Genomic DNA, 26,120 nt, shown 5'->3' on the forward strand with positions numbered 1-26,120 from the left:
AAAAAGTCGCTGCATGACAGTACTGTGATACCAATCCTAATGAATGGATGTGAAGCCTGGACCTTGTTGGAAGGACACAAGTCAAGAGAGAGCAGTGGAAATGAGTTATCTGAGAGGAGCATGTGGAGTTACGTGGAGAAACACACTGACAAATAAGAAAGCGAAGGAGCGTTTTGGTGTGGATGTGGATGTGACAGAAAGTGTTAGGAGAAATGCACTGAGGTGGTTTGGCCATGTGGAGAGGATGGAGAGTGAGAGACTAATGAGGAGAGTGAATGCGAGTGAGTTGGAGGGGGGGAGAGGGAGGGGGAGGACGAAGATGAGGTGGAGGGATGGAGTGGAGAGGGCGAAGATGAGAATGGGGGGTGTGAGCTGGGAGCAGGGCAGTGAAATGGCGTTGGATAGGGCAACGTGGAGGCGATTAATTTGTGGCCACCCCTTACGGGATTGAGGCGTCTGGCAATAGATAGATAGATCTACCCTTAAATGTAGTGGGCTCTGGTATCACTAATATATCATTAAAACTGATGCTGGAGAGTAATACCTTCAAGTAGTGGAACTGATATTGGTTTCACAAACACCCTTCAGCTTGTTTCCTGTCCCCCAAAAGAAGAATGGTGAAATGCAGGAGCTTCAGCCTGCAGTCCACAGAGTTCAAATCCAGATGAGCCTGAGACCACAACAACAACAACAGCAATCAGGAACAACACAGTAAAGGCTGCCTTGTTTCAAATCAACTCAAACTAACTTAGCATGACCTAAACTGCCTCTCCCTCCCCCAGCCGAACTCGGTGAGAAGCTGGAATTATACCTAAAATACCGGCTGCCCTCGCTTGTACGGCTGGTGCGGCTAAAGGAGCGACATGGCCTCATCCGAGCGCGACTGGCAGGGGCAAAAGCAGCTACTGGAGATGTCCTCATCTTCCTTGACTCTCACTGTGAAGCCAATGAGTTGTGGTGTGTACTTGTTTTGTGTGTCCTAAGTACTTTTGTCAACTTGTATTTTTAAAGGATTTGGTGAGGCTCATAATGTCGCATCTTCTGTTACTACTATGTCACACATTTCCATAAATTTATGCATGATTTTGGCACATGTAGTTCAGCAAGTCTCTCTCAGTGGCCCAAAACTGTACAAAAGTGATGTCTTTAAGCTGAAGAAGTTAAATATTTTCTCACTTTATAATTGAGAAAACTCTTACAGGATGGAGCCGCTGCTGCAGAGGATCAAGGAGAGTCGGTCGGCAGTGCTGGTGCCGATTATTGATGTGATTGACGACAACACCCTGGAATACTATCATGGCAATGGACGCTACTTCCAGGTGCAGTACTGTAGTAAAGAGGAAACTGGGGGAGAAGGGGAGCTGATTTGGAGGGAAAACAAAAAAAGAGAGGGAAGCAGGGAGGGAGAAAACAAGAGGATGAAGTTGGGTATGGAGGAAGAGTGGAATGGGAGAGAGAGAGAGTGAAGAAATGGAAAGAGAAAGGACAAGGAATGTTGGTTAGGTAGGGCAAGTGGAGAGGGGGAGGATGGGAAGGAGTGCAAGAAGGGAGAGACATTGGAGGAGTGACAGTTAAGTTCTGAGCGGTTAACATGGCATATTGGATATCTGGGTTTTAATATGTTCATTGAAAGAGAACCTTCCTAATTTCAATAAAATCGTTTAGGGGCAACAAAAGTACAAGAGAGATATGACTGTAGTTGTTGCTGCTGTTGTTGGGTTACCCCAGACTGTGTGGCCAGGTAGACCCATTAAACATGGGCAAGCAACTGCCCTTGCCACCACAGCAGGCTTCACATCACCCTCACTTCCAAATGGTTTCCTGGGTTAAAGGAAAGCATCAGGCTTGTTACTCAATGTAGAGTCACTTGAAGTGGAAGGAAGAAGGATGGGAGATACGACTGTAGTGGAGGAATTAATGAAAGTTGTTTTGACACCTTCACTATAAGGTGTCCTCCATGAGCATAATAAATGCGTCTTGAAGTAGCAAGAATAAAACAAAAAGTATCATTGTAATGGAAGAATTAATGGATTTTGTTATATTTCTCTGGTAAGCCATTCCTGAGTTGGATAAAAATCATCTGGGGATGCAAGAATGAAACAAAGAAAAACTGTTATCATAGTGAAAGGGATGAAATGGGTAAAAGAGTAAAATAGCTACAGGGAATACACCAGAAGAGAGAGAAGGGAGAAAAAAAAAAAATTATGAGTGGTATTTCCAAGTGATATGGACAATAATGAGATGAAAATGAGTGAAAACTGGAGAGGACAAAATGTTAATGAATTAAGGGGAGAAGGTGAATGAAACAAAGGAGAGGAGACTGCTGAAAGAGAAAATGACAAATATATATTCATTAACCAGCTAATGATCCCAATTGAGCCAATTGATAGTTTGGTAAAGGTGTGCTGTGCAGAGACTTATGATGGTTGGCTGGATTTTGAGGAGGTCAAGAGAAAGGACAAGAGAAATCGTAGAGAAAATTACAAAACAGAACATCCATTCACCAGCTTATCATCCCACTCAAGCCAATCCATGTTCATATTCTGGCACAAGTGTAATGGACAGGGGCTAAGTTGGTGGTGGGATGGAAATGAGGGAAGCTAAATACAGTAAATTTTGTGCACCACCAAAAGATAAAAGTACACCATCTCATTTAAGCTGACTTAAATATTATAGTAGTGGTAAGAAAAAGATATAAAAGATATGGTAGTGAAAGGGTTATGTCATGTACAGTATGGGTCTCTTTACTTCCATTTGCATATTCCCAGCATTACCACAGCTCACACAATCCCTTCTCTATATATAATGATAGAATTGGCAGATGTCGTTCAAAGCTGTTCATTCTCTCAGTCTTCACTACACCCTTCCAACAGCTTCAGTCTAACATAATAGCAAATTTAAAATAGTCAGCCGAACTATGGGAATCTCCATATCAGCTTATAATTTTATAAATATAAATACTACACACGTGGAGTCACAGTCTTGTAATCTGGATATCATTCGTAGTCCTTTGGGTGATGGAATTCATAAGATGGAACTCATCTTATGTCTGGGAAAAAATCTATAGTTGAGGAATAGCACTCACAATATTAACCATCAAAAAACCATCATAACTTTAATAGCAGTTTCACATGAACAGTTTCTGACCATGCTACTAACATTATGAACAGTTTACAAAAGGGAGGTTCTCCATTTTGCAGAATGACAGTGTACTATCTTTAAGAATTCATGGTATTAGCATGTGAGGTAGTTAGGCTGACATCAACACAGGAAAATGAGAGAATGATGTACTGTAGTGACAATTTCATTTTCCTAATTATCCATCTACCAACAGGTTGGAGGCTTCACCTGGAGTGGACACTTCACCTGGATTGAGGTGAATGAGGCTGAACAAAAACGACGAGGAAGTCCTGTTGGACCAACCAGGTACTTTAAAATCTAAGTCTATTCTATCTATCTATCTATAGCCCGGCGCCCTAATCCCGCAAAGGGTGGCCGCAGACAAAACGCCTCCAAGTCACTCTGTCACCCACCATTTGACTCCCCTCCCCCCAACTCACCCCCCCCTCCCTCATATACCTCTCAACTCCATCCCTCCACCTCATCCTCGGTCTACCCCTCCCTCTCCCTCCCTCCACCTCACCTACATACACCCTCTTAGTCAGTCTTTCATTCTCCATTCTCTCCACATGTCCAAACCACCTCAGTGTATTTCTCCTAATCTTTTCTTTGAAAATCTAAGTCACTGTATTGAAAGTTGAGCAGTTATGATAATGGATGTTTGTTCATTCATTCAGTCTTTTCTTTGTTTTGAAAGGCACTGTATGGGCTTACATCTGTTAGCTTTGTTATCCGCTGGCAATACTTCATGCAACATTATCCCAGGCAGAATCTCTGTTCAGACCCTTAATTCTGAGGGCATTATAATGTATGTTACCTACCAGTATGTGATGGCTATGTGATAGATCAATAGAAAGACTGATGTAATCCTATACTGTACCCAGGTTCAGGTTAACAAGAGCGAAAATCATTTATATGTTTCGTTCGATGGCCACGAACATTGATCCCATGCCAATACATGCCTACCCACATAAACTGAAAGTCATATGTTGGAGCCAAGATGGCCACCCAGTGTTTATATGCACAACAAAACACTACTGTTGTTGCAAAATAATAGTAGAAGTGCATGATGACGGGCAGTTTGCAATTTAAATGACCTTTCTTAGAACATCTGCAGGCATGGGGAGGATATAGGGTGTACAAAATAGTGAAACTTTAAGGGCATTATGGAAAGGAAGAATGAGCTGTAGGAGTGAGGTGTGGATTTTCCGAGTGGGTAAAGAGGAATACTGTATATCATTATGGTATGGACATGTACAAATGATGTAATCAGATATAGTACCAAAGAAAGTGTGTGAAAGTGATATGAAAGGCAATGTTCATAAAGGCTGACCTTAAGTTGTGTGGAAGAAGAAAGTGGGACAATGCATTGAAGAAAGAACAAGAACAGGAAGAGATGTGTTTGAGAGAGTGGGAAAGATGTGTAGCTTGAAGGCTCTTCTATTATGGCCATCCTGTCTGGAGGTTCTCAGGAGAGAGCAAGACATTGAAGATGAAGATGGTGATGACGCTGATGATATATACAACAGTGTAAAATACAATATGAAGGGTTGAACTCTGTCATGTTATTTGTTCATTGCTGTGTAATATTATTTTTGTTGTGTTTCTCAACCAATATAAAAAGATTATCCCACTGTACTGTATATCACTAACACATCTGTCACTCCCTCAGGTCCCCGACAATGGCTGGTGGTCTGTTTGCCATCGAGCGTAACTTCTTCTGGGAGATTGGCAGCTATGATGATGGGATGGATGTGTGGGGTGGTGAGAATCTTGAGATGTCATTCAGGGTCAGTGATGCTTTCCAGGGATCAGGCATGACTTGATCTTTATTCTTCTCAGTACAATAATGTATTTTAAATTTTACCACTGCTTCTCCAGATGATTTTATTCAACTCTGGAATGATGTCTGACAGTGAAGGTGTTACTGTAGACTACATCTGATTCCTCCAGATAAAAATGTAACTCAAATTCTGCTAAAAAAATAACTGGTAGCAGCAAGAATAAATGGAAAAATACATTCTCAGATTGGTGTTAACCCCTTTAGTATGATGCCATACAGCATTTTGTAATTAACTCTTGCTATGAAAGGATGCATATGACAATACCCACAGAATATGTACACTATTTTCTGTAGCTGTTTCCCACTGGCCTGTACGATGAGTGGTTAGAGTGACCCATCAGTTAATGCCACCAAGGGAAGTAGGCAAATCATCTACCCTTATATGTACTGGACTACAGTAACCTCATCTCAGGCCCCTACACCTTGAACAGAGTTATATGTACAGTATATACAGGAATGGCAGTTTTGTCCATTTTTTGCTTTGTTCAGCTGATCAATCAGTTTTAAATTGCACTTTCCAATATACATCATTTTGTTCTAAAAATATGAAGCTTTCAAACTGCCTTCAGCTCAGTTGATGGCCAAATGTAGTCTGTTTAGAAGACTGCTTTGAGTAATGCCCAGGGAACTAACTCCTAAGTCATAATTAAGGCTCACTGAATTTCATTAATCCAGACTCAGTATTCAGACTGTGGGAGTGGCCCAGTTCTTTCAGGTGGTAACAAGGTGACTACTATATACTGTACCCCTTCCAGCTTAACTTGGCCCAAGTTTGCTATGGCTCTATCTTGAATATTCAATTATCAAAAGAATATACTTCTTGTCACTCAGAAGTGCCAGGCAAAGGATGTAAAATTGTTGTATTGTCACAATCTGCCACAGAATTAAAAGAAATGAGAAGCAAAAGGACAGAAATCCAGGCTATGTTAAGATGAAAGTGTATACAATATACCATCCTCATTCACTGTGCAGGTGTGGATGTGTGGAGGGACTCTGGAGACCATACCGTGCTCACGTGTGGGTCACATCTTCCGTTCCTTCCACCCATACACCTTCCCTGGCAACAAGGACACACATGGCCTCAACACCGCACGTATGGCCGAGACATGGATGGATGACTACAAGCGGCTCTTCTATGTTTATCGACCTGAGTTGCAGGTATGGAAAAAGTTGTGGTACTGTACTGAAGAAAACATTGCCTATATATATATTGAGGAATACCACTACGAGGTTGGTTCGGGGAGGCGGTGGCTCAATCGGTAGAGAGGTGGCCTGCAGTCCTACCGGACCCAGGTTCAAATCCCCTCTGGGGCAGGGAACAGTTTAAGGATTTGAATTTCATAAAAGCAGACTTTACTGATCTACCAGAAGACCCGCCGACATGTCGTAAAAATACCCCCGTTAATACCAATACATCAGTCCTAGCACGTATTCAATATGGACGGTGTGTGTTAACGCCGAAGTGGTGACATGTCAAGGTGCATGGTATGTAGGAGGACTACTGAGCCTTGAGTGCAGGCTGTGAAGCCTATGCCCAGAGTCGGACACACATAAAAAAAAAAAAAAAAGTATCCGACCTTAGGCTCTAAAAAAATAAAAAGCTAACCTGTTGAGCTAGGACTTTCATCACCCCTCAAAGTAGGCCCCTTCTGACTTGACACACATAGCCCAGCACTCTTTCCACTGCCTGTAACATTTTTCAGGGTTGGTTTTTGGTACCTCCTGCAGGTGCATTGTCGCATTCGTCATGATCTCTTCTCTCGGATTAATATTGCTCAAGACATGAGTACGTTTAAGTACTTGGGTAGTGTGATGAGTAAGGATGGAGGTTTGGAGGGTGAAGTGCTTGAAAGGGTGCAGCAGGGAAGAAAGGTTGCTGGTTCTTTGAAAGCAGTGATAAGAAACAGGGAAGTGAGCATGGAAGTGAAAAAGTTACTACATGACAGTATTGTGATACCAACTCTAACGTACAGATGTGAAGCTTGGACATTGTTGGAAGGACACAAGTCAAGAGTGAGAGCAGTGGAAATGAGTTATTTAAGAGGAGCCTGTGGAGTCACGTGGAGAGACAGGCTGACGAATGAGGATATAAAGGAGCGTTGTGGTGTGGATGTGATAGGAAGCGTTATGAGGAACACACTGAGGTGGTTTGGACATGTGGAGAGGATGGAGGGTGAAAGACTGACGAAAAGAGTGTATGTGAGTGAGGTGGAGGGGGGAAGAGGGAGGGGGAGGCCGAGGATGAGATGGAGGGATGGGGTGGAGAGGTATATGAGAGAGGGGGGCGTGAATTGGGAGCAGGGCAGTGAAATGGCGGGGGACAGGGCGACTTGGAGGCGATTTGTTTGTGGCCACCCCAAATGGGATTGAGGCGTCTGGCAATAGATAGATAGATAGAAGACATGATAGAGTGTGCAAATCATGATCCAGACTTTCTGAAGTCCGTTATCACTAGAGATGAGACCTGGGTGTACAGGTACGACCCAGAAACCAAAGCACAGTCATCCCAGCAGAATCATGCAGGGTTGCCTCGGCCAAAAAAAAAAAAGCATTACAAGTCCGCAGCAAGGTGAAATACACTCGCATGTTGACAGTTTTTGTCAGCTGCCATGGTGTGGTGTTTTACGAATATGCACCAGAAGGTCAGACTCTCAACAGCCATTACTACCTCGACATTATCCGTCATCTTTGTGACACAATTCAGCAGGAGAGACCAGACCTTTGGAAAGCGACAAGTTGGAAGCTGCACCATGACAATGTCTCTGCCCATTCTTCTCAACTGACTCGAGAATTTTTGGCCAAGCAAAACATCCGGCAAGCTCCCTGCTCACCAGACATGGCTCAGTATGACTTTTTATTATTTCCCAAGCTGAAAACTTCGCTGAAGGGTTCCAGTTTTGAGACAAGAGAAGAGATCATGATGAAAGCGACGAAACATCTGCAGGTGATAATGAAAACCGACGTTGAAAAATGTTTCAGGCAGCGGAAAGAATGCTGGGCTGTGCGTGTCAAGTCAGAAGGGGCCTACTTTGAGAGGAGATTAGTGTCCTAGCCCAACAGGTTAGCTATTTATTATTTTAAGAGCCTAAGGTTGGATACTTTCTGAACCGACTTCGTACCTGTAAGCACATTATCTGTGTTGTGTAGTGTAGTATATAATTTCTACACCTCACATTCCCTCTCTAGACTGCAGACTGGGGAGATGTGAGTGCTCGCAAAGAACTACGCAACAGACTACGATGTCACACGTTCAAGTGGTATCTTGAACATGTTTACCCTCAGAAATTCATACTTGATGAAGATGCATACGCCTATGGCCGGGTAAGTACAGTAGTAGTGTATATTCTGTATGCCCTGTACTGTATGTCCTGTAATGTACTATAGTTCTTTAAATGTGCTAAAGAATTTCTTAATAATTTTTAACTTTCTGATACTATACTAATATTTTATGACTTGTGACATATTAAGTTTAAAAGTACTCTAAATTCAAGTGACAAGTCTTAAAATTGTTTAAAGTGATTTCCTGTTTTAAAAAAGCACATTATATACAAGTACCTGATGTTATTAATGTTTACTATTGCTGGCAGTTGATGTTCTATGTGATATAACTGAGACTGAATAATGAAAATACAGTATAGTATCATGCTGACTATATAATGATAATATATGCTCCTAAGGCTGGTTTTGCATCCCAAAATTCCTCTCTTCCTTACCACTAGTTACTCTCTTCACTCCTAACATTTCTCTAGGAGTGGCTGCTTCATCACACACACTACAGTACTATTATTTGGTGGAGGGAACACAGATTATTCACATCATCACAATACAGATTAACACATAATACCTGGTCATTAAAAATACATAATACAAAATAATACAGAAAATGTAGAAGCTTGAAACAGTGGTGTCACAGTACAGTATGTAGTGTCAACAGTAAGGTTTCAGTACTGCCTGTGTGCCCATGCTGCCTAGCAGTTCTTCAAGATTGCCTTGTATAATCTGCCATATGAAGTTTTGCACTATTTGTTTTACCTCTTGTCTGTAACTAGTTAAAACAGCATTACCTTTCACAAATTTCAACAAAGGCTATTTGGCAGTGTACAAAAAATTTTCCAAGGTACCGGTACATTAAAATTTGTTGAGCAAAGCAAAACAAACAGAGTGAGTGTTCTCAAATGAATCATCATCATCATTATCAGGAATATCATCATCAGCCTAGCTTAATTTCCCACATCCAGTGAGGATAAGGAGATTCAGATATTTTCTATTTAACTCCTTCAGTACTACAATGTCTTTTTGCAGTTTATTCTTCCTACCTTCAGATGACTTTATACAACTGAAGATAGATCTCACATATTGAACTGGTTAATTAAAGCTGTATCTAACCCACTCCAGTTAAAAAAAGTCTCTCCCAAGCTAAAGAAAACTATCTGAGGCTGACAAGATTATAACAAAGTACATCACTGGAATGAAGGGGTTAAGTCCTTGCATTCAGGCACAGCATGTCACTTGTTAGTTTGTTCTTGCTGCTGAAAGATGATTTTATGCAGCTTAGGAAAAGCCTCTCATACTGAAGGGGTCAGTGAAAACTTAATTCCTCTAGTTCAGAAGACCTCTCTCATTTGCTGAGTAAAAGTCAGTGAAAGGAGCTAGAATAGAATGAGGAATATGCCATCCAAGTGAAGTGGTCAGTGTCATTCTGCACATGAATCAGTGGAAAATGGAGGCCCCAGGAACATCAGTCTATATACGTATTTACTGAGTTATCCAACTAATTATCTAGCTAAACATCGACTCATCCATCCATTTATCCACTTCCCTCCCTCCATACCAACTAATCTTTCAGTCAGTCAATGAATCTATCAACCAGTACATCCATCTATCCACCTCTTCATCTTGTTCATCCATCCACCTATCCATCCATTCAATTTCTGTGTACAGTAAGTTCTGGATCATGGGGTCTCCACATCCATGCACCATTGCATGCAGTCAACATATCAAGTTGGGGTTGTTTGGTTGTTGTTGTTGATCAATCCCAGTCAGTCTGGACAAGCAGACCTGTCAACTGCAGGCAGGCAACCACCCCTGCAGGGCTTTCCCATGCAGTGAACCAACATTCCTTGTGGCTGACAGGCTGACAGTGCCATTCCACAGTGAAGCGCAGGAAATAGTGTGGAGGTTTGATTTGTGGATGGACTCTGCATTTGCAACTGTCCACCCAGTTAACACAGGCAGCACATTAGGCTCCATTTCACTCCATTATCATACTGTATGTACATTATTTTATGGAATGGTTTCCTGGGTTACAGGAAACCATTTGGTTTATCACTCTGTGCAGAGCCACTAAGGGAAAAGAAGAGTAATAAAAAGGAACAGGAAGGAAAGGGAGAACTAGGAGGATACAGAAACAGAATGAGAAACTGAAATGAAGAAGTAGGACCCACTAAATCATGTGAGTGGATGATTGTTGCCACCACCTACCACCTGGGGTTCTGTTTAAAAATATGGCATGTTTATCCAGGCAAAGGGTACTCAAAAATTAAGGAACTTGCAGGTCAGTGTTATGGGTAGCAATGGAGCTTTAATATGCATTTTTCTGCACTTTACTATGGACTATGTGCCTTGTCTGTGTTACCAAGCACAACTGGGTATCTTATTTAGGTTAAAATTAGATGATTTTTCTATTAACATGAGGGGAATTTCATCATTTTTGATTGGTAGATTTTTTTTTTCCTTTTCTTTCTCTCTCTCTCTCTCTTATTTTTTTATTATTATTTTTTTTTTTAACATCTGAGCGAAGTCATATTCTGTTCTCATCATCATCATCATTTTTACCATCATTAAAAATAGTAAATTTAGATTTGCATGTCCTACAGCGATATCACTCAGTTGTTTTGCAATGTTCTACTGTTTGATGTTCACCGGCATATGATTTTTCCTAATTCGTATAACTTTGAGGCACTGTTTTCAAATGTTTTACATATGGTAATTGAAGAGTAGGCTCACAATGGTCATATAATGTACCGTAACGGGTAGTAGATATGAATGAAACTGTCATAATCTTTGTAACTGTGTGTCATACGCTAGGTGCCATAAGAAGGGTTTGTGGCACCTCTTCTTCAGCAGTTTATTATGCATATGATACCTTAACATTCTCTTGTAAGTTATTTGTATCGTTTTAATATAAATATAGTTTGCATCTGTAACACACAAGAAGATACTGATGTGTAATGTGTAGAATCAATCAATACACAAGAGGTATTATAAAATCTACCGTGCTACGTCAAATACTGTTATGACCCTGTGTGTCACCGCTACACAGCCAGTACTGTACAATGGGGGAACCTTAATGGCTCAGCGGGTAAGACTGTGCACTACAATACACGTGGGTATTACCAAACTGCATACTGTACATTGTACTTCATAATTTACACAGGCTGTTTTTACACTGATTGCTGTTCATCTCTATAAAATTCAGGAATAAAACAAAGAATGTGTGAAAATCCCTGAGTTACAACAGTGATAAAAAAGGCATAACTGTTGATAAACTGCCCTAAACTAAAGACTACATATAATCTGACATCCACACATTATATGATTAACAGAGTACTGTACAGTGCAGATTGAATAATTAGACACTATATGTTAAAAATAAATATTGTACAGTACAAGATATAATTCAGCTATAAAATACTTTTAATAGCTGTCAAGTCTAACAGGGGGGGGGGGGAAAGGTCGCAAGCCCTGAAATGTCACACAGATGATAATTATAAAATAAATTTAAAGTACAGAGTTCCCAGTAACCACAGTTAACAAGTAATATATCCAATAAATCGTTCATCTGTTAGCGACAAAACAGATTGTTACAACCAGCCAACCTGTCCAGGCATCTGACAGCTGAAGACAGACACAAATACAGTAACAACAAAACAGTTTACAGAACTTCTAGTCTCTCTTGTTTCTCCCTCAAACAATAACCTCTAATGTCTCTTCAGTATAATGCATCCATAGTATCCTACAGCCATACAACAAAGAGAACAGTTGTGTGCCAAGAAAGGACATGATAAAAAAGAAAAAGAATGAAAACTTATTTAACCCTTTCCATCCAATGATGCATTTTCCTGTTTACTGTTGGTACCATCAGATTATTTTAATAAGAACAGGTATTCTGAACTGGAAAGGTTACATGTAGGATTTGTTAATCCTTTCTCTGCTAGAAGCCTGTTCATAAACTAAGTAAAATTGTCTGGTTGTAACAAGAATAAAATAGAGAAAGCATCTTTTGATTCAAGGGATTAATCATTCTGGCTGGGTAGATTGGGTTAAAGAAGAGAGAGGAGGTAGAAGAGTAAAGAGAGGCCAATCAGTCGCTCTCTCATGGCACCACGTCACTGGGAGAAGACAGCTGAGAAAAAAGTAGGTAGATGTGTGTGGAATTCCATAATGTCTAACAAAGCTGACTACTGTGTCTTTAACAAAATGACTGTGTGAAAGAGATGACCATATAACTAACAAACCGATATCAATGTATTGAGCTTAAATGGACAATAAATCCCTGAAAGTACGGTGATTTAAGATTACGGATTACCAAAACAAAATACCAGTACTGTACAGCAATTAAAAAGATGACATAGCCCAACCCCATACTGAACAGACTGGACTACAGACTACTCTGTAATTTACTTCCCACAGAACTGTCACCATATTTAGGCTATGGGGCAAGATGGAGTTCATAAGAATACCATCTCTGCGTGTATGGTGATAGCTCTGTATTTGTCTTGTGTGTATGCTGTCCCACCGCTCTCCAAAATACTTATGCAGTGATGTCACATCAATTCAGCTGCAGTATGATTTCCATTATAATACTCCTGAACATGATCTGAAGATTATTACAGAGTCACTGACAAACTACTTAAATTACCATCTAAATGCTGGTTGCTGTACTTCATGCTTCATAATGCAACTGAATTGCTCAACAGGACTAAAGCATCACCTGTATTAATCACTGATTCATAATTTGGCTGTTTTAATAGCTTTAGCTACACTATTCTTCACCACACTTTAATCTTTGGCATCCCCATCTTTAGAGTGGCTGTTATTCTCTTAGCAATATCTGTACTTCTCATTTATTACTTACAGTTCACATTTTCATGAGGTGTAGTTTCCTAGTACAGTAGTGCATGCTCTTCTGAGGGTACTCTAACCTCACTTGCTGTGCATATTTTGTACTGTATTCTACTTTTCTGCTATTTTCTTCTTTACTTATTCTAAAACTGCTTTGTCACAATCACTTCTCTTGCTGATATTACTGTAACAACTAATTTATACTGTATGATGCCTTGCTTCACATATCTGTTGTCAGCCTGAACATGTGCTTGTACACTGCTGTACTGCATTACCCCCTCCATGTATAATCTTGCACATGTACAGTATATTTACAACACTACTCTGACCACATCTGTATCAACAACTAATATTTTTTTAACTCTCATTTTCATATATATATATATATATATATATATATATATATATATATATATATATATATATATATATATATATATATATATATATATATATATATATATATATATATATAATTTGTTTTACACTTTACCATAAGCTGATATTGGTTAACTTGCTGAAGTGACAAAAGCTATTCATGATATTTATTATACAGGGTTGGCCTTATCATTTTTCCCAGCAAAAACGTCATGAAGTACTAAAGGATGAGTGACTTTAGCTGCTCCTAACTGCCACACACAAATGCTATTCCATTTTGGAGAGAATCTTAATGATTTGAGTCCCAAAGGTGGCTAGAGGGTTGTCAGCCATGTAAATGCCAACAGGGACACAGGTCAGTCCCCAACCCTTGGTTGTTTTGGACAGAGGTAGCTTAACCATGAGTCCCTATTCTGCGGCAAATTGGGACTAGCCATTGCCTCAACCTGCCAGAAAGTCGAGGAAAGAAATCCTATAGCTTTACAGTCTTTATGAAACATAAACAGAATCCAAAGATGAACGTAGAGATGAGTAAAGTTATGTTCTTCGAGAGAAATGAAGTCACTGAATGTACAGTAAAGTTGGATGATGAGCGAATGGGAAATGTGAGTGCATTTAAGTACTTAGGTAGCATGATGAGGAAGGGTGGAAGTTTGGAGGATGAAGTGCTTGAAAGGGTACAACAGGAAAGAAAGGTTGCTGGTTCTTTGAATGCAGTGATAAGAAACAGGGAAGTGAGCATGGTAGTAAAAATGCTGCTGCATGATAGTATTGTGATACCAACTCTAAGGTATGGAAGTGAAGCTTGGACCTTGTTGGAAGGACACAAGTCAAGAGTGAGAGCAGTGGAAATTAGTTATATGAGAGGAGTATGTTTTAATATAGAAAAACAGACTGACAAATGAGGAAGAGAAGGAGGATTGTGGTGTGGATATGGATGTGACAGAAAACATCAGAAGAAATAAACTATGTGGTTTGGCTATGTGGAGAGGATGGAGAGCGAGAGACTAATAAGAAGAGTGTATGTGGATGAGGTGGAGGGGGGGGAGAGGGAGGGGGAGGCCAGGGATGAGAAAGAGGGATGGAGTGGAGAGGTATATCAGAGAAGGGGATGTGCGCTGGGGGGAAATCAGTGAAATGGCAGGGGACAGGGCAACATGGAGGTGATCTGTTTGTGGCCACCCCTCATGGAATTAAGGCATTTGGCAACAGATGGATAGACAGAACTGCTCTTAGTATAATAGTAAATACAAATGACAAGCAACAGCAGAGGTATGAGTCTGGAGATAGCCAAATGGTTAACCTTGCACCACTCTGGCACTTGCTGTTGGTGCCACAGTCAGGCTATTGCATTTTGGGTCCTGTAAAGGGGTGTCATGGGGAGGAAGAGTGAATCATCTGATGCCTATGACTAGATTCAGATAGCTCCACATCCTCCTAACAGATGAGTTGTTTCTGGCAGTGCAAAAACATGCTTCTTCTTCCTGTTGCTGACTGATGTTGGCATCTAACACAGGCAACTAAAACTAGTGGCACAGGCAAACCTGTCACCAATTTTTTACCACTTCCTGCGCAGATGAGAGCATAAGCAACAGCACAAGACAGCAATTAGCAAACAGGAGTATCAGTTGTGTCCTTCATTTTCCACAGAGGGTAAAGGATGATCTGTGACTGACTAGCTGTATCTCCTTCTTAGTATGTCACTAAAAGAATTATCAAAAGGCTTGCCCCTTTTAAGTTTGATGTTATAAGCATCTTCTGTCTTACTGAACTATCTCTGTCTAAGCTTATCAATATCAGATCCCCCAAAGAGTTCTGCCCTTTCTCTGTGGTTATGCAATGTTGGATGAAGGTCAAATCAAGACGGCCAGCTGGTGAACTCATCCAACTCACTCTATCATGACTAGGAAGACCATTCCTATCATGTAGTTAGTTATTTTAACACCAGTCATATTGGGCTGGCTCCCCTTAGCATATGATTATGTAACTTGATGCTCTCGGGGTTACTTTCCATGTCATAGGTTTAATATCCCAGAACAGGTAGAGGGTGTGGAACCAACATACCGTAAGTCCTCTAATTTGGATGCATTTTACTTCAACGCCTCATTTTTCGTGCAAAAAAAAAGTTTCCGAGTTGTCTCACAATTCGCGAATTTCCCCACAATTCGATGCTCCCAGCCGGCAGCCGACGACGCATACCGATTCTCATTTGTTGGCGGCCATCTTGCGACCCCCCTGTCCACCATAACTGACATGGAAACTAGCATCGAGGCATACACCAGGACTATGCCTGAGACTACCAACATCTTATCGACCTTGAGTGATCTGAAGTCTCAAGTGATGGCTGTCTACAACAGAAACATAAAGGAGCAGAGACAAGCCCGGATCACACAATATTTTCATGAGAGACAGAATGTGGCTGCTATTCTGCAAGACTTGGACATGCCGCAGGGGTGGATGAAGGAGGAGAAGTGGACAGAGAGGAAGTGGAGGTGCTGGAGCCTGAGTTCAACTTTGAGGGCTTCGTCGTAGGTGATGGGGCTTCCTCAGAGAGGCCGATGTCACCCAGTAACTAGACCATCTACCCTCAGCACACTTCACCTGCCACTCAAGCCAGTCTTCACTTTATTTCTGGTAAGGATTTTTGGTGTTGCAGCTCTTTATAACAGCTTTAATGTCTTTTCAGGAACATGTTTATTGTGTTATGCTGTTTTAGCACTAGTAAACACTCTTCATTTAATTCTGGGTAGGGCCTGTTTGGTGTTATAGTACTTTCTGATAGGGTGGGTGCATGTCCCACCAGAACGCTCCTTTATTTTCCCACTGATTCTAAACTTCACAATTTGACGTTTCGCGTTTCGCGCAGTTTTGGTGAAACATCCACGCCGCGAAAAATGAGGATTTACTGTATTTCTGGCTACCATGACATGTCATAAGGTGACAGCACTTGAGGTTTTGTGGGAAAAGATGAAGTCCTGGTAAAAACTTCCAGGGTATTGGAAAAGCTGTGTAGCTTGCCTGTGATGGGATACCTGTCTTTAAATTAAATGAAATACCAGTAATTTCAATTAAATGAAGTAGGGAGACTGACAGAGATAAAAAATGTAGAGAGCAAACCCTTAGGTAACAAATGCCTACACATGTAAGCATGTTGGAGTCTTTATAAACAGAACAAAATAGTAAGGGTATTTATTGTTTGCTTCACAATTACAGTGAGTTCTGGCACTCCTCTTCTTGACACTGTGGCAGGTTGAGATGGTCTCAAAACTGCCACTGCATTTATATGCTGTGGCCAAGAACAGATTTAATTACTGTACTCTTCCTAAGGTGGTAACAATGACCAATTAAACCTTTTACAATGGCAGATCTCCCCTAAGCTGTAAAACTCATCTACTGGTAAAAAATGAAATAAATGTCATCATGTTCATTGTGTTAAAGGAGATTGTTTCTAGCATAGTACCTTCATTATTTAGTTCCCCCCTAAGCTGAATAAGAGCACCAGATGGTAGTAAAAGAACATGTACATACTCAAAAAAAAAAAAAAAAAAAAAAAAAAAAAAAATCCTTGTATAAAGGTGATTATAGGAGCAAGTAATTGATTATTATATATTTGTAATAAGACAAAGGATGGCCAAAAAATCGATGCAGCTACTATACCAAGGTGAGGCACAAACTCCCCAGTTTTGCCTTACTACAATATAATTTTGCAAGTATAATTCTTAAAAGTAACCTCTTATGTGTTTTCCATTAAAATCAATGCAAGTCTTGCAGTACACTAGTGTTTCCCATTACAATCCATGTACACCTTGCAATTGAACTAGACATGTTCACCATTGCTTGTAGCACAGCTGTAATAGTATGTTTAGAGTACACCATTTTTTTTTTTTTTTACCCTACTCAAACACACAACTACTGGTGTGCTATCCATAACTACAAATATACAACAGGCGAAGTGATATATTTTGTTTTGCTGCAGGAAATGCATCTATTGTAATGGACAGCATTTAAAAGATGTAATTCTTATGATAACCTGTTATTGAACCCAAAGTTTTAACGTTTATGCATTACTTTGATCAAATACTCTGTACATGGTTTTTTGGCCAACACTAATTTTTTTACGGGAAATAAAGTGTCATTAATTGAAGGCCCACCCTGCACTTGGCTGAATATAACTACATCACTCACATATTATGGCACTGCACAAAATTATAAATGCAATACAGTAACTACTTAAATGTAATTGCTGTATTTCTGCTTTGGAAAATTCACATTCCAGCACATGTCCTTTCTTTTGTTGCTTGATAATACCTGTTCTGCTGTTTGCAAGTTTTGTAACAGAAGCTTTTGCACTTTTATTTTGTGTTCTTCAAATTTTGTGTTTGTGTGTGTATGTCCACCCCTGCTTAGCCATATATGACTTGGCTTATTTTTCTTTCTCTTCTCTCTTTTTGTGACCGAACACCGCACTGCTGACATGACCTTTGGAACTCCCTGGCCCACCCACCCCTTTTTAAACCTCCCTACTCAATGACCCTTCCTTTCTGTCTCCTTAATTCTGGAATTTTATGTACATCTAATTTTACCTTTTTCTTTCTGTGGGCCTATCCTCATCTGTGGTTGTCTTATTGTTCTCCTTCTCGTTTTTGTTCTTCCCCTTCATTCAAACGTTCTTTTTGTCTGACCTTTCTCCAACCTATTAATCTTCCTTAACTACTGCTTTCTTGCTTCCTGATCCTTTCTTATCTCTTTCTAATTCTTGCTTCTTCTACCATGAATATGGTTTCTATAACATTTATCTACCAAATCATATCTACAATCCTACATCTCCCTTCATTTCTTTCCTCTCATGTTCACTCCTGCAACCTTTCCATATACAATTCTCAAATATACTCAACACTCCGTCTACCCACTTTGTTTCTCTCATCACCTGTTCCTTCTTGCTCCCTTAATCCATGTACTGTTCTCCCATTTCCATACTGCATTATGATAACACCCTGATATCTGCCACTTCACTTCTACCCTCACTCTCACCAAATCTTTACCCACTTCTACCCTTCCTCCCCATATCTTTGCCCCGTCTCTACCCTTCATTTCTTCCCCTCCCCTCATCTTTTCCCCCCACCTCTACCCTTGTCCCCCTCCTACCTGATCCTCCCCCAACACAACACCCCCACCCCTGGACGTGACGCCCCCCAGGTGCATAGTGTGTGGCAAGACGTATGTTTGGACACCCTAGAACGAGAGGATGTGGACACCACAGAATACATCCTTGGTCTCTACTCCTGTAACCATGCTCCTCATCGCAACCAGGTAAGACAGTTCTCCTACTCCTCAGGAACATTAACAACTGTATATGTTGAGACACCGTAATTCTAACATGAGATTATTTATTTATTTATTTATTTATTTATTTTTTTAAGGTGACCATCAGAAAGAAGCATGCTACTAAATTGTTTTAGCTGGACATTTCGTATCATACTCCAAATAAAACAAGTACCTTTTTTTCCCCCTTACTGATCCAGTGCTGGAAATAAACCATGGGACTATTCTTGAGGCCCAATTATTCCCCTGCTACATGCCACTGGAGACCTTTTTTCCAAGACTTCTCAAATATCACCACCTGGACACTAGCACTGTACCCACCCTTTGTGTCGTGATATGCTATGGAGTCATCACCTTGCAGTCTGACATTATAGTATTATGAGATGTTTGTACAGTACAGTACTGTATAATGTATCAGTGGGGCCTCATGGACAAACAGTGAAGAAACATACAGTACAGGAACAAACTTAAAATCATCATACTGTTCCCTGTAACCACCAATATACAATCCAACAACCCGGCAATTCCCATATCATTGCCCCATCCACTCAACAACCACCTTCTTTAAAGGTGGACTATTTTTTAAAGTGGAAATTAAAGTTAAAAAGGATAATGATGATGTCATTTATCATCTGTTCTGTAATATATGAAAACTTCTTGGGTCACAGCTTCTTATGGAATGGTGTTGTCTGAAATACTGTACTATAAGGTAATTAGGAATCAGAGAACAGGTACGGTAGATACTCTTGTTTCTTACACTCACAGCGATATGTACAGTACTGCTGAACTGTACTTTACAACATTTTGTGATGAAGTGTCTGTACTTTATATATATATATATATATATATATATACATATGCCTGACACACAGCACAGACATGACAGTCTGTTCCCAGAGACCCAGCAATCCTCCTATGTGCCACAGTCCATCACATACCACCATTACACTGGTCATCACCCTTTACATAGCAAATACCACAACAGTTCTTTGGAAACATGTTTAATACTATCAGTTCCATCTTGGTTATTCCACTTCTCTCTTTCATCCTTTCATTAACCATGTCTCTTTAGTCAACCAAATAACATATCTTTCAACCATGTTCTCTCTCTCTCTCTCTCTCTCTCTCTCTCTCTCTGTGACTTTTGACAAACCAGCCAAAGGAATCAAGCCACTCTGTGCCCCCCCTATCATCTCTATCTTGTCCTGTTGTGCCTGGCAGCTGCGCAACAATGGCAGCAACCCACATCTGTGTTTCGACAACCTCCAGCGGAATGAGAAGTCGCCTTACTACATGGGACTCTACAGCTGTCATTCTTTTGTCGCATCCAGTCAGGTAAATGCTGTGTTGGCATTAAAGGAAGAGGGCATGTAATTTCTGCCTTGCTCTGCAAAATTGTTCCTCAGCTCCCTCCCTGTCCCATGAAGGGAGAAAGGTGGAATGCAAAAGGGCAACTTCATCCTGCAGTTCACTGAGCTCATGTTCAGATGAGCCTGGGGCCTCAACACCAATAAAAATATCAACAGCATCAGTGAAAACACATGTAATCACAGGATGATAAATGTCTAGCGTGGAAGATACAACTACAGTGGTTCTGTGTACATTAAATCCGCAGTTTAGTGGTGTGTGTGGAAAATGTTGTGGTATTCTGGAACATGTGTTTGACTTGTATTGAGGATAAACAGTATTCACACATGTCTTCTGTGTCTTGTGTCCTGGGGCATGGGTCAGATGTCACACAGTTACTGTCAATTTCATAATGACCCAGTGCAATATGTGGCAACAAATTATTAGCAAACTTATGATGTAGTAGAAACATTTACACACAAATGAATAAAAATAATAAAAGAGAAAAGGTGACCGGTATACAAATGCAGAAAAGGTATACAAAACCCAAATCTCATTCACTAGACTTAACTGTACTGCAGTGTGTGGCTGTGAGCTGCATTAACTGGAGGGACTCACTTTCTGTGAAAAAAAGAAAAGAGAATTAGTTGATATAAAGCAGAGTATTAGTACTGTAATATACTACAGGCAGTCTTCACAGTTAAGCCTAGTTTTTTTTTTTTTTTTTCCATTAAGATATCAGTAAATTAAAGAAAAATTGGCTTTTCAAAGTACCATAGCTACCTATTAAGCTCATTTGGTAGTTTCCCTTACTTCACATAACAACGGTACTGGTATGGGAAAAGTTGTTATAAGTGCACTTCACTTCATAACATATTCTTGCTTTATAGTAGAAAAAAAAAAAAAATGCCTTTACATAATACATCAGTTTTCATGTTAGTCCCCTGGTAGTCTACAGTAGTGATTACAATACTGCAGTTGAAGTGATGGCCTTACACAGGTGCAGTCCACAAGAGGTGATTGGAGATCAAATGTAGCAGACTGTAGTAGCCTAGCCTCGGGCCCTATACATACCTCAAAAGGGTAAAATGGGATATGCTGTTTATTTATTATTTATTTCATTAGTACATTTCATGCTACTGTAGTCCCATCACCCCAACATGTGCTTCACTCTGTTCCTTGTCCACAGTTCATGTCCCTGTCTAAGAAGGGTGAGCTGCGGCGAGAGGACGTGTGTGCAGAGGTGCCGGCATTTTTCTCCGCCCCCACTGAGAAAGTGCGCATGAGCCGTTGCCATGGCCGCCACGGCAACCAGGAGTGGTACCTCACACAGGCAAGTCATATCACCATTTGGACTTTGAATTCACTTCAGGCTGCAGTCCAGAATGCAATGGGGTCTCTAAATGCCCGTGTTGTCAGGAGGTAAAGTGGGTATTCTCTGATTGGCTCAGTGCTAACTTACACATGTTTGGAGCACATGGGCCTGGGATAGAGTCTCAGCTAGACTAGTAATTAATTTGTCAAGTTTCATGCAGTTATTACATTGGCGGCAGCAGTGGGATGCGAGGTGAGGCTTTGTTGGTACTGTAATTTGATATTGTTCCTTGGTTAGCTAACAGCATCCTTGTCCTTACATCCCAGGGATGAGCTGTACGGTGTGGTCCAGAGCATCCCCAGTGGCGGCCTCCAGTGCAATGCTGCCATGTTTGTTCGAAACTTACCAAATTAATCACCAAGGGTTGAAAAGAGGGGTATATTGGGGTCTATAAATGCCCGCGTTGCCGGTAGGCAAAGAGGGGATCCTCTGTTTGGCTCAGTGGTGACATGCACACGTTTGGAGCACATGAACCGGGGATCGAATCTCAGCCAGATTAGTGATTAATTTGTTAAGTTTCATTGCAGTTATTACAACAGGGTTCATGTTAAGTTGAGTGCAGAGTTAAAACAACAACTTGAATTTCTCTTATAGTTACTGTATTAGCAGTTATGGATGCCGGGTGGCTTAGTGGGTTAATGCTCTGGATGTGACCCTTATGACTGTAAGTCACAGAGATGCTTAGGGGGTAATTAATCACATCATGCTGCTAAGAGGTGTGCAACTGGTCACCCTGGCTTTATATGAAAGGATTTAATAGCTTATTCCCAGGCATCTATGCCCCCAAAAGTGGCAGTTAAAGACTGGATGATGGATGGATAGTTGGATGGATAGATGGATGTTAAAAATTATGTTCACTTTCACTTCAACTCACTTTTCATACATATAAGTAAAAATGCTTCCTGGGCAATAGATAGATGGATGTATGGATGAATATAATTATTATCATTTTCATTTCAACTCAGTTTTCATACCCACAACTAACCATGCTTCCCTCCTGCTCCAGACTGGGCAGTTGATCCATAAGGCAACCAACAAGTGCCTGGACCGAGCCAACAAGCAGAGCATGGATGACGTTGTGGTGGCTGACTGCAACAACTCCTGGACTCAACAATGGTGGTTTGACCACTACAACCCTGTCTGAAGTGTGCAGCAATTTAGGCTAATTAGTGTATGATTTCTGTAACTTAATGTCTAGGTCCATGCCAGGCTTGACTGAGATGTGTCCCAGTTGACCGGTTTTAAATTACCATGCCAGTTTAATTTTGACTTCTTCCATTAGGACCAGTTCAGTTGCCACCACATGTAATAAGAGCATACAAAATTGTCAGTTTCATTTATCACTTGTTTTTTGTACAAACATGTGTATTGATGGTGTTTTAGTCAACTGCTGTAATTCCAAATGTATAACATTTATCAGTCAAAATAATCCCAGCAAAAAATTGAATTTAATAAAACAAACTATATAATGAGTTTTAATGAACTGCTGGAAGCTTAACTCTCCATCAGTGTTGACTATTGTACAGTAAACAATGACCTTTTGCTCACTCAAACTCATCAGTGCTCAGTGATAGTCGACAATGTGGAGAATTATAATGTGCGTACCATACAGTACAGTATTATAAAATCACACTTTTTGTGTGTGATGTTGATATGTTGGCAGAAATTTAGGGTTGCTTCCATAGTTGATACGTTTGCATCTCAACAAAATGAATCCCCACCATGGTAAGCTTCTAAGGGGAATTATAGATCTTACTAAAGAGACCATGGTAACTATTCTATGTTCATGTCAATAATTTGTGTGCTTATCATCACCACCACCAAAGTGGACTGTGGAAGTGGAAACAGAGGAGTAAATATTTTGTTGGTTAGCATCTTCACAAAAAACTGCAAATGGAAGCAACCTTCAGTGTCATTTCTATTTTACATTTTTCTTTTTAATACAATTATAGACAAATTTGAATACAGTAAAGTTAGTGCTGGGCAGTCTACTCTTTTATGTACCATGGCTTCTTCATGTGGAACTGATGGAAGATCTAAATTAATTACTTAACCCATATCAGGTAATATGTTCATTATTTACAGTTTCCTCTCACGGTGACACACATACGCAGCACCTGATACCAGTGTGCTGCACCTAGTCATGTATTGGTGGAATGTGGAATGAGGTCATTCTTGCTAACAGGTCAATGTAGGATTCACAGCTTTAGAACATTCTAGACACTGCCCACTTTAACCTGGCCTAAAATTGCCACCTCTCCATTCTGAACGCTGAGGTATAATGAGATTAACACTATGACATGGTGCCTGTCAAGGAGAAGTATTATGGAAAGGATGTAAAGTTATAATGGTGTCTTATTCTGCCATTAAGCTACGTGAAACAAACTGTGACAGGACAAAAATCTGTACCAAGTTAAAGTGGGCAAATTGTATCTTGACCTACTCTGACCTCCCCAACATCCACCAGCTCATATACAGCCATGTCCTCAGATGAATAACAGTGAGAATGATATAAATAAATACATAAAAAATAAATAAATAAAAAAACAAATAAAATCTGCATAAACAAGTCTGTACTTGTATTTCACCGGCAGCAGAAGTTCAGATTTCCATTTTTTAATAAAAGCACTTTTCACACACAGTACATGTATCCTCCACACACAGTACATGTATGCTTCATTTACTGAATGTTGTGATGTTTGAGATGAGTCTGTGATGGCCTGTTGTCCTGGCACATCACCTCTCCAATGATGTACTTTTTTATTTAATTCTTGCCATCTCCAGACTTTCCAAACTTGTGGAGTCTGATACAGCATTAATTAACCTCTCAACAAGAAATCTCCCACAAAAGAAATGACTGGAGGTTGCAAAAATAAACCAATAAACTACATCACTGGATTCAGGGGGTAAATTAGAAATGCCTGTGAAAGTTGTACAATCTATGTACAGTACTTATGATTTTGTATACCTCTAATTTCTTGGGACAATATTTAACTTTACAGGCTCCTCTTTTTCTCCATTTTCTTTTTTTCATCACCAGCTTTACTTTCTCATGTTGGTTGATTTGATGTTGTACATGGTAAGAAATGAGTTTTCAAAACTGAAACCAACCTTGACTATACATACAGTTGAGGGTATTATAAAAATGATGTGTTTTCATTGGGGATGTAGAGCACCACTGTTGATGTGCAAAAGCAAACTAATGCCATCTGTATACCAAATGTTTCATTATAATCTCTTCTGGCTGTTTCTAATGATGTTAGTTCCATGGATATAAAATATGTTTCCAACAACCTACATCAAAGCAACCTACATACAACAAATAAAAAAATCTGGGGAAAATGAACAACCATAAAACAAGGGAAGTCCATACAGTAAATATTATCCCATTCTTTATATATGAATACTGTGCTTACTTGATGTATATCAAATGTTAGTCACTAACAGGCATTCCTCACTCAAACAGTTTTATTATTAATGCTAAGAGTACAATGTTGTACCTTTTATTTTACTGTTGCTACTTCCAGATGATTCTAAACAACTTAGGAGATATGTCCTGAAAATCAAGGGGTCAGCAGAAGCTATACCTAACCCCTAAAAGCTCAAAAAGTCTCTCCTGTGCTGTATAAAATTGTCTGGTGGCAGCAAAGATAAAAAATTCAAATATACCATCAGACTGTGGGAGTTAAGTTGCTAATGGAAAAAAAAAAAAGAAAAGAAAAGAAAAAAAGGCCCATTTTCACTTAGTGTTTCTTAGGTCATGACATAATAAGTTATTATCAAATCAGAAAAAAGTACTTTATGCAGATGCACTCCCTCAACCAAGAGTTGGAAACACACTGTACTGTACACTGCTTACAATTCCCTTAAGTTATATAAAATCATCTGCCCAGCAGTCAAATTTAAAGTAGAGTGTCACTACAGTGATGTGTTTAAAGGAATACAGGTATTTTGCTTGCTTGTATCTGAGATCTGAAGTGAGTACCTGTACCCTAACAGAGAAGCACAAGCTCAAGATAAATTCTATTGTAACTAAGATTTACATGTGCAGAAAGAACAAGAGACATGAGAATATTCTAGACTTCTTCTTGTCCTTTGTAAGAAAAAAAACAACTGAGTTACGAGGGGAAATTAATTACAAATACTCGTATATTTGAGAATCCCATCACTGTACACATTTCCTTCAAATCCGGTACTATGTTGCTCGGAAGAATATAAAAACAGTAATGTATGATGCAACTATCCTTATCTTCCACATCATAGGAATATTGTAGTTTTATTAAGATCACTTCAAATTGTGAAAACTGTCACTGACAGTAAAATTTGTTAGACAGTCTGTTAATGCATTTTTGGCATGTGTTTATAAGTGGTGGTTATTTATTACCAATTGTTGTACTACTATTTTTATTATTATTATTATTATTATTATGATGATGATAATGATGATGATGATGATGATGATGTTTTTTATAATCAAACTGAAACATCTGCAGGAAAAACATTATTTTTTTTTTTTTTTAGCCATATACAGTATATTTGTTTTTTGTTTTGTTTTCATTTTTTTTTTTAGAAGAACACACCCTTTCCTCATAAAAACTAAGCTGACAGTTT

At 39.8% G+C, this 26,120-nt stretch overlaps 1 protein-coding gene across 1 annotated transcript in view; it reads left to right on the forward strand.

The window, feature by feature from the left end:
• The window catches only part of LOC145396769 (putative N-acetylgalactosaminyltransferase 9), a 96,501-nt gene extending 73,848 nt beyond the window's left edge, over positions 1 to 22,653 (forward strand). Inside the window, exons 3-11 of the mRNA XM_080270055.1 lie at positions 783 to 957; positions 1,202 to 1,319; positions 3,335 to 3,426; positions 4,793 to 4,910; positions 5,936 to 6,121; positions 8,150 to 8,284; positions 20,009 to 20,122; positions 21,324 to 21,467; positions 22,516 to 22,653. Coding sequence (XP_080126181.1) covers positions 783 to 957; positions 1,202 to 1,319; positions 3,335 to 3,426; positions 4,793 to 4,910; positions 5,936 to 6,121; positions 8,150 to 8,284; positions 20,009 to 20,122; positions 21,324 to 21,467; positions 22,516 to 22,653 — 1,220 coding nt within the window. The remainder of the gene's footprint in view (positions 1 to 782; positions 958 to 1,201; positions 1,320 to 3,334; positions 3,427 to 4,792; positions 4,911 to 5,935; positions 6,122 to 8,149; positions 8,285 to 20,008; positions 20,123 to 21,323; positions 21,468 to 22,515) is intronic.
• Positions 22,654 to 26,120: the final 3,467 nt, after the last annotated feature.

Source organism: Coenobita brevimanus, chromosome 39, assembly GCF_032717465.1.
Source record: "Coenobita brevimanus isolate Jiangsu-jjx chromosome 39, ASM3271746v2, whole genome shotgun sequence".
In the NCBI taxonomy this organism is placed as follows: domain Eukaryota; kingdom Metazoa; phylum Arthropoda; class Malacostraca; order Decapoda; family Coenobitidae; genus Coenobita; species Coenobita brevimanus.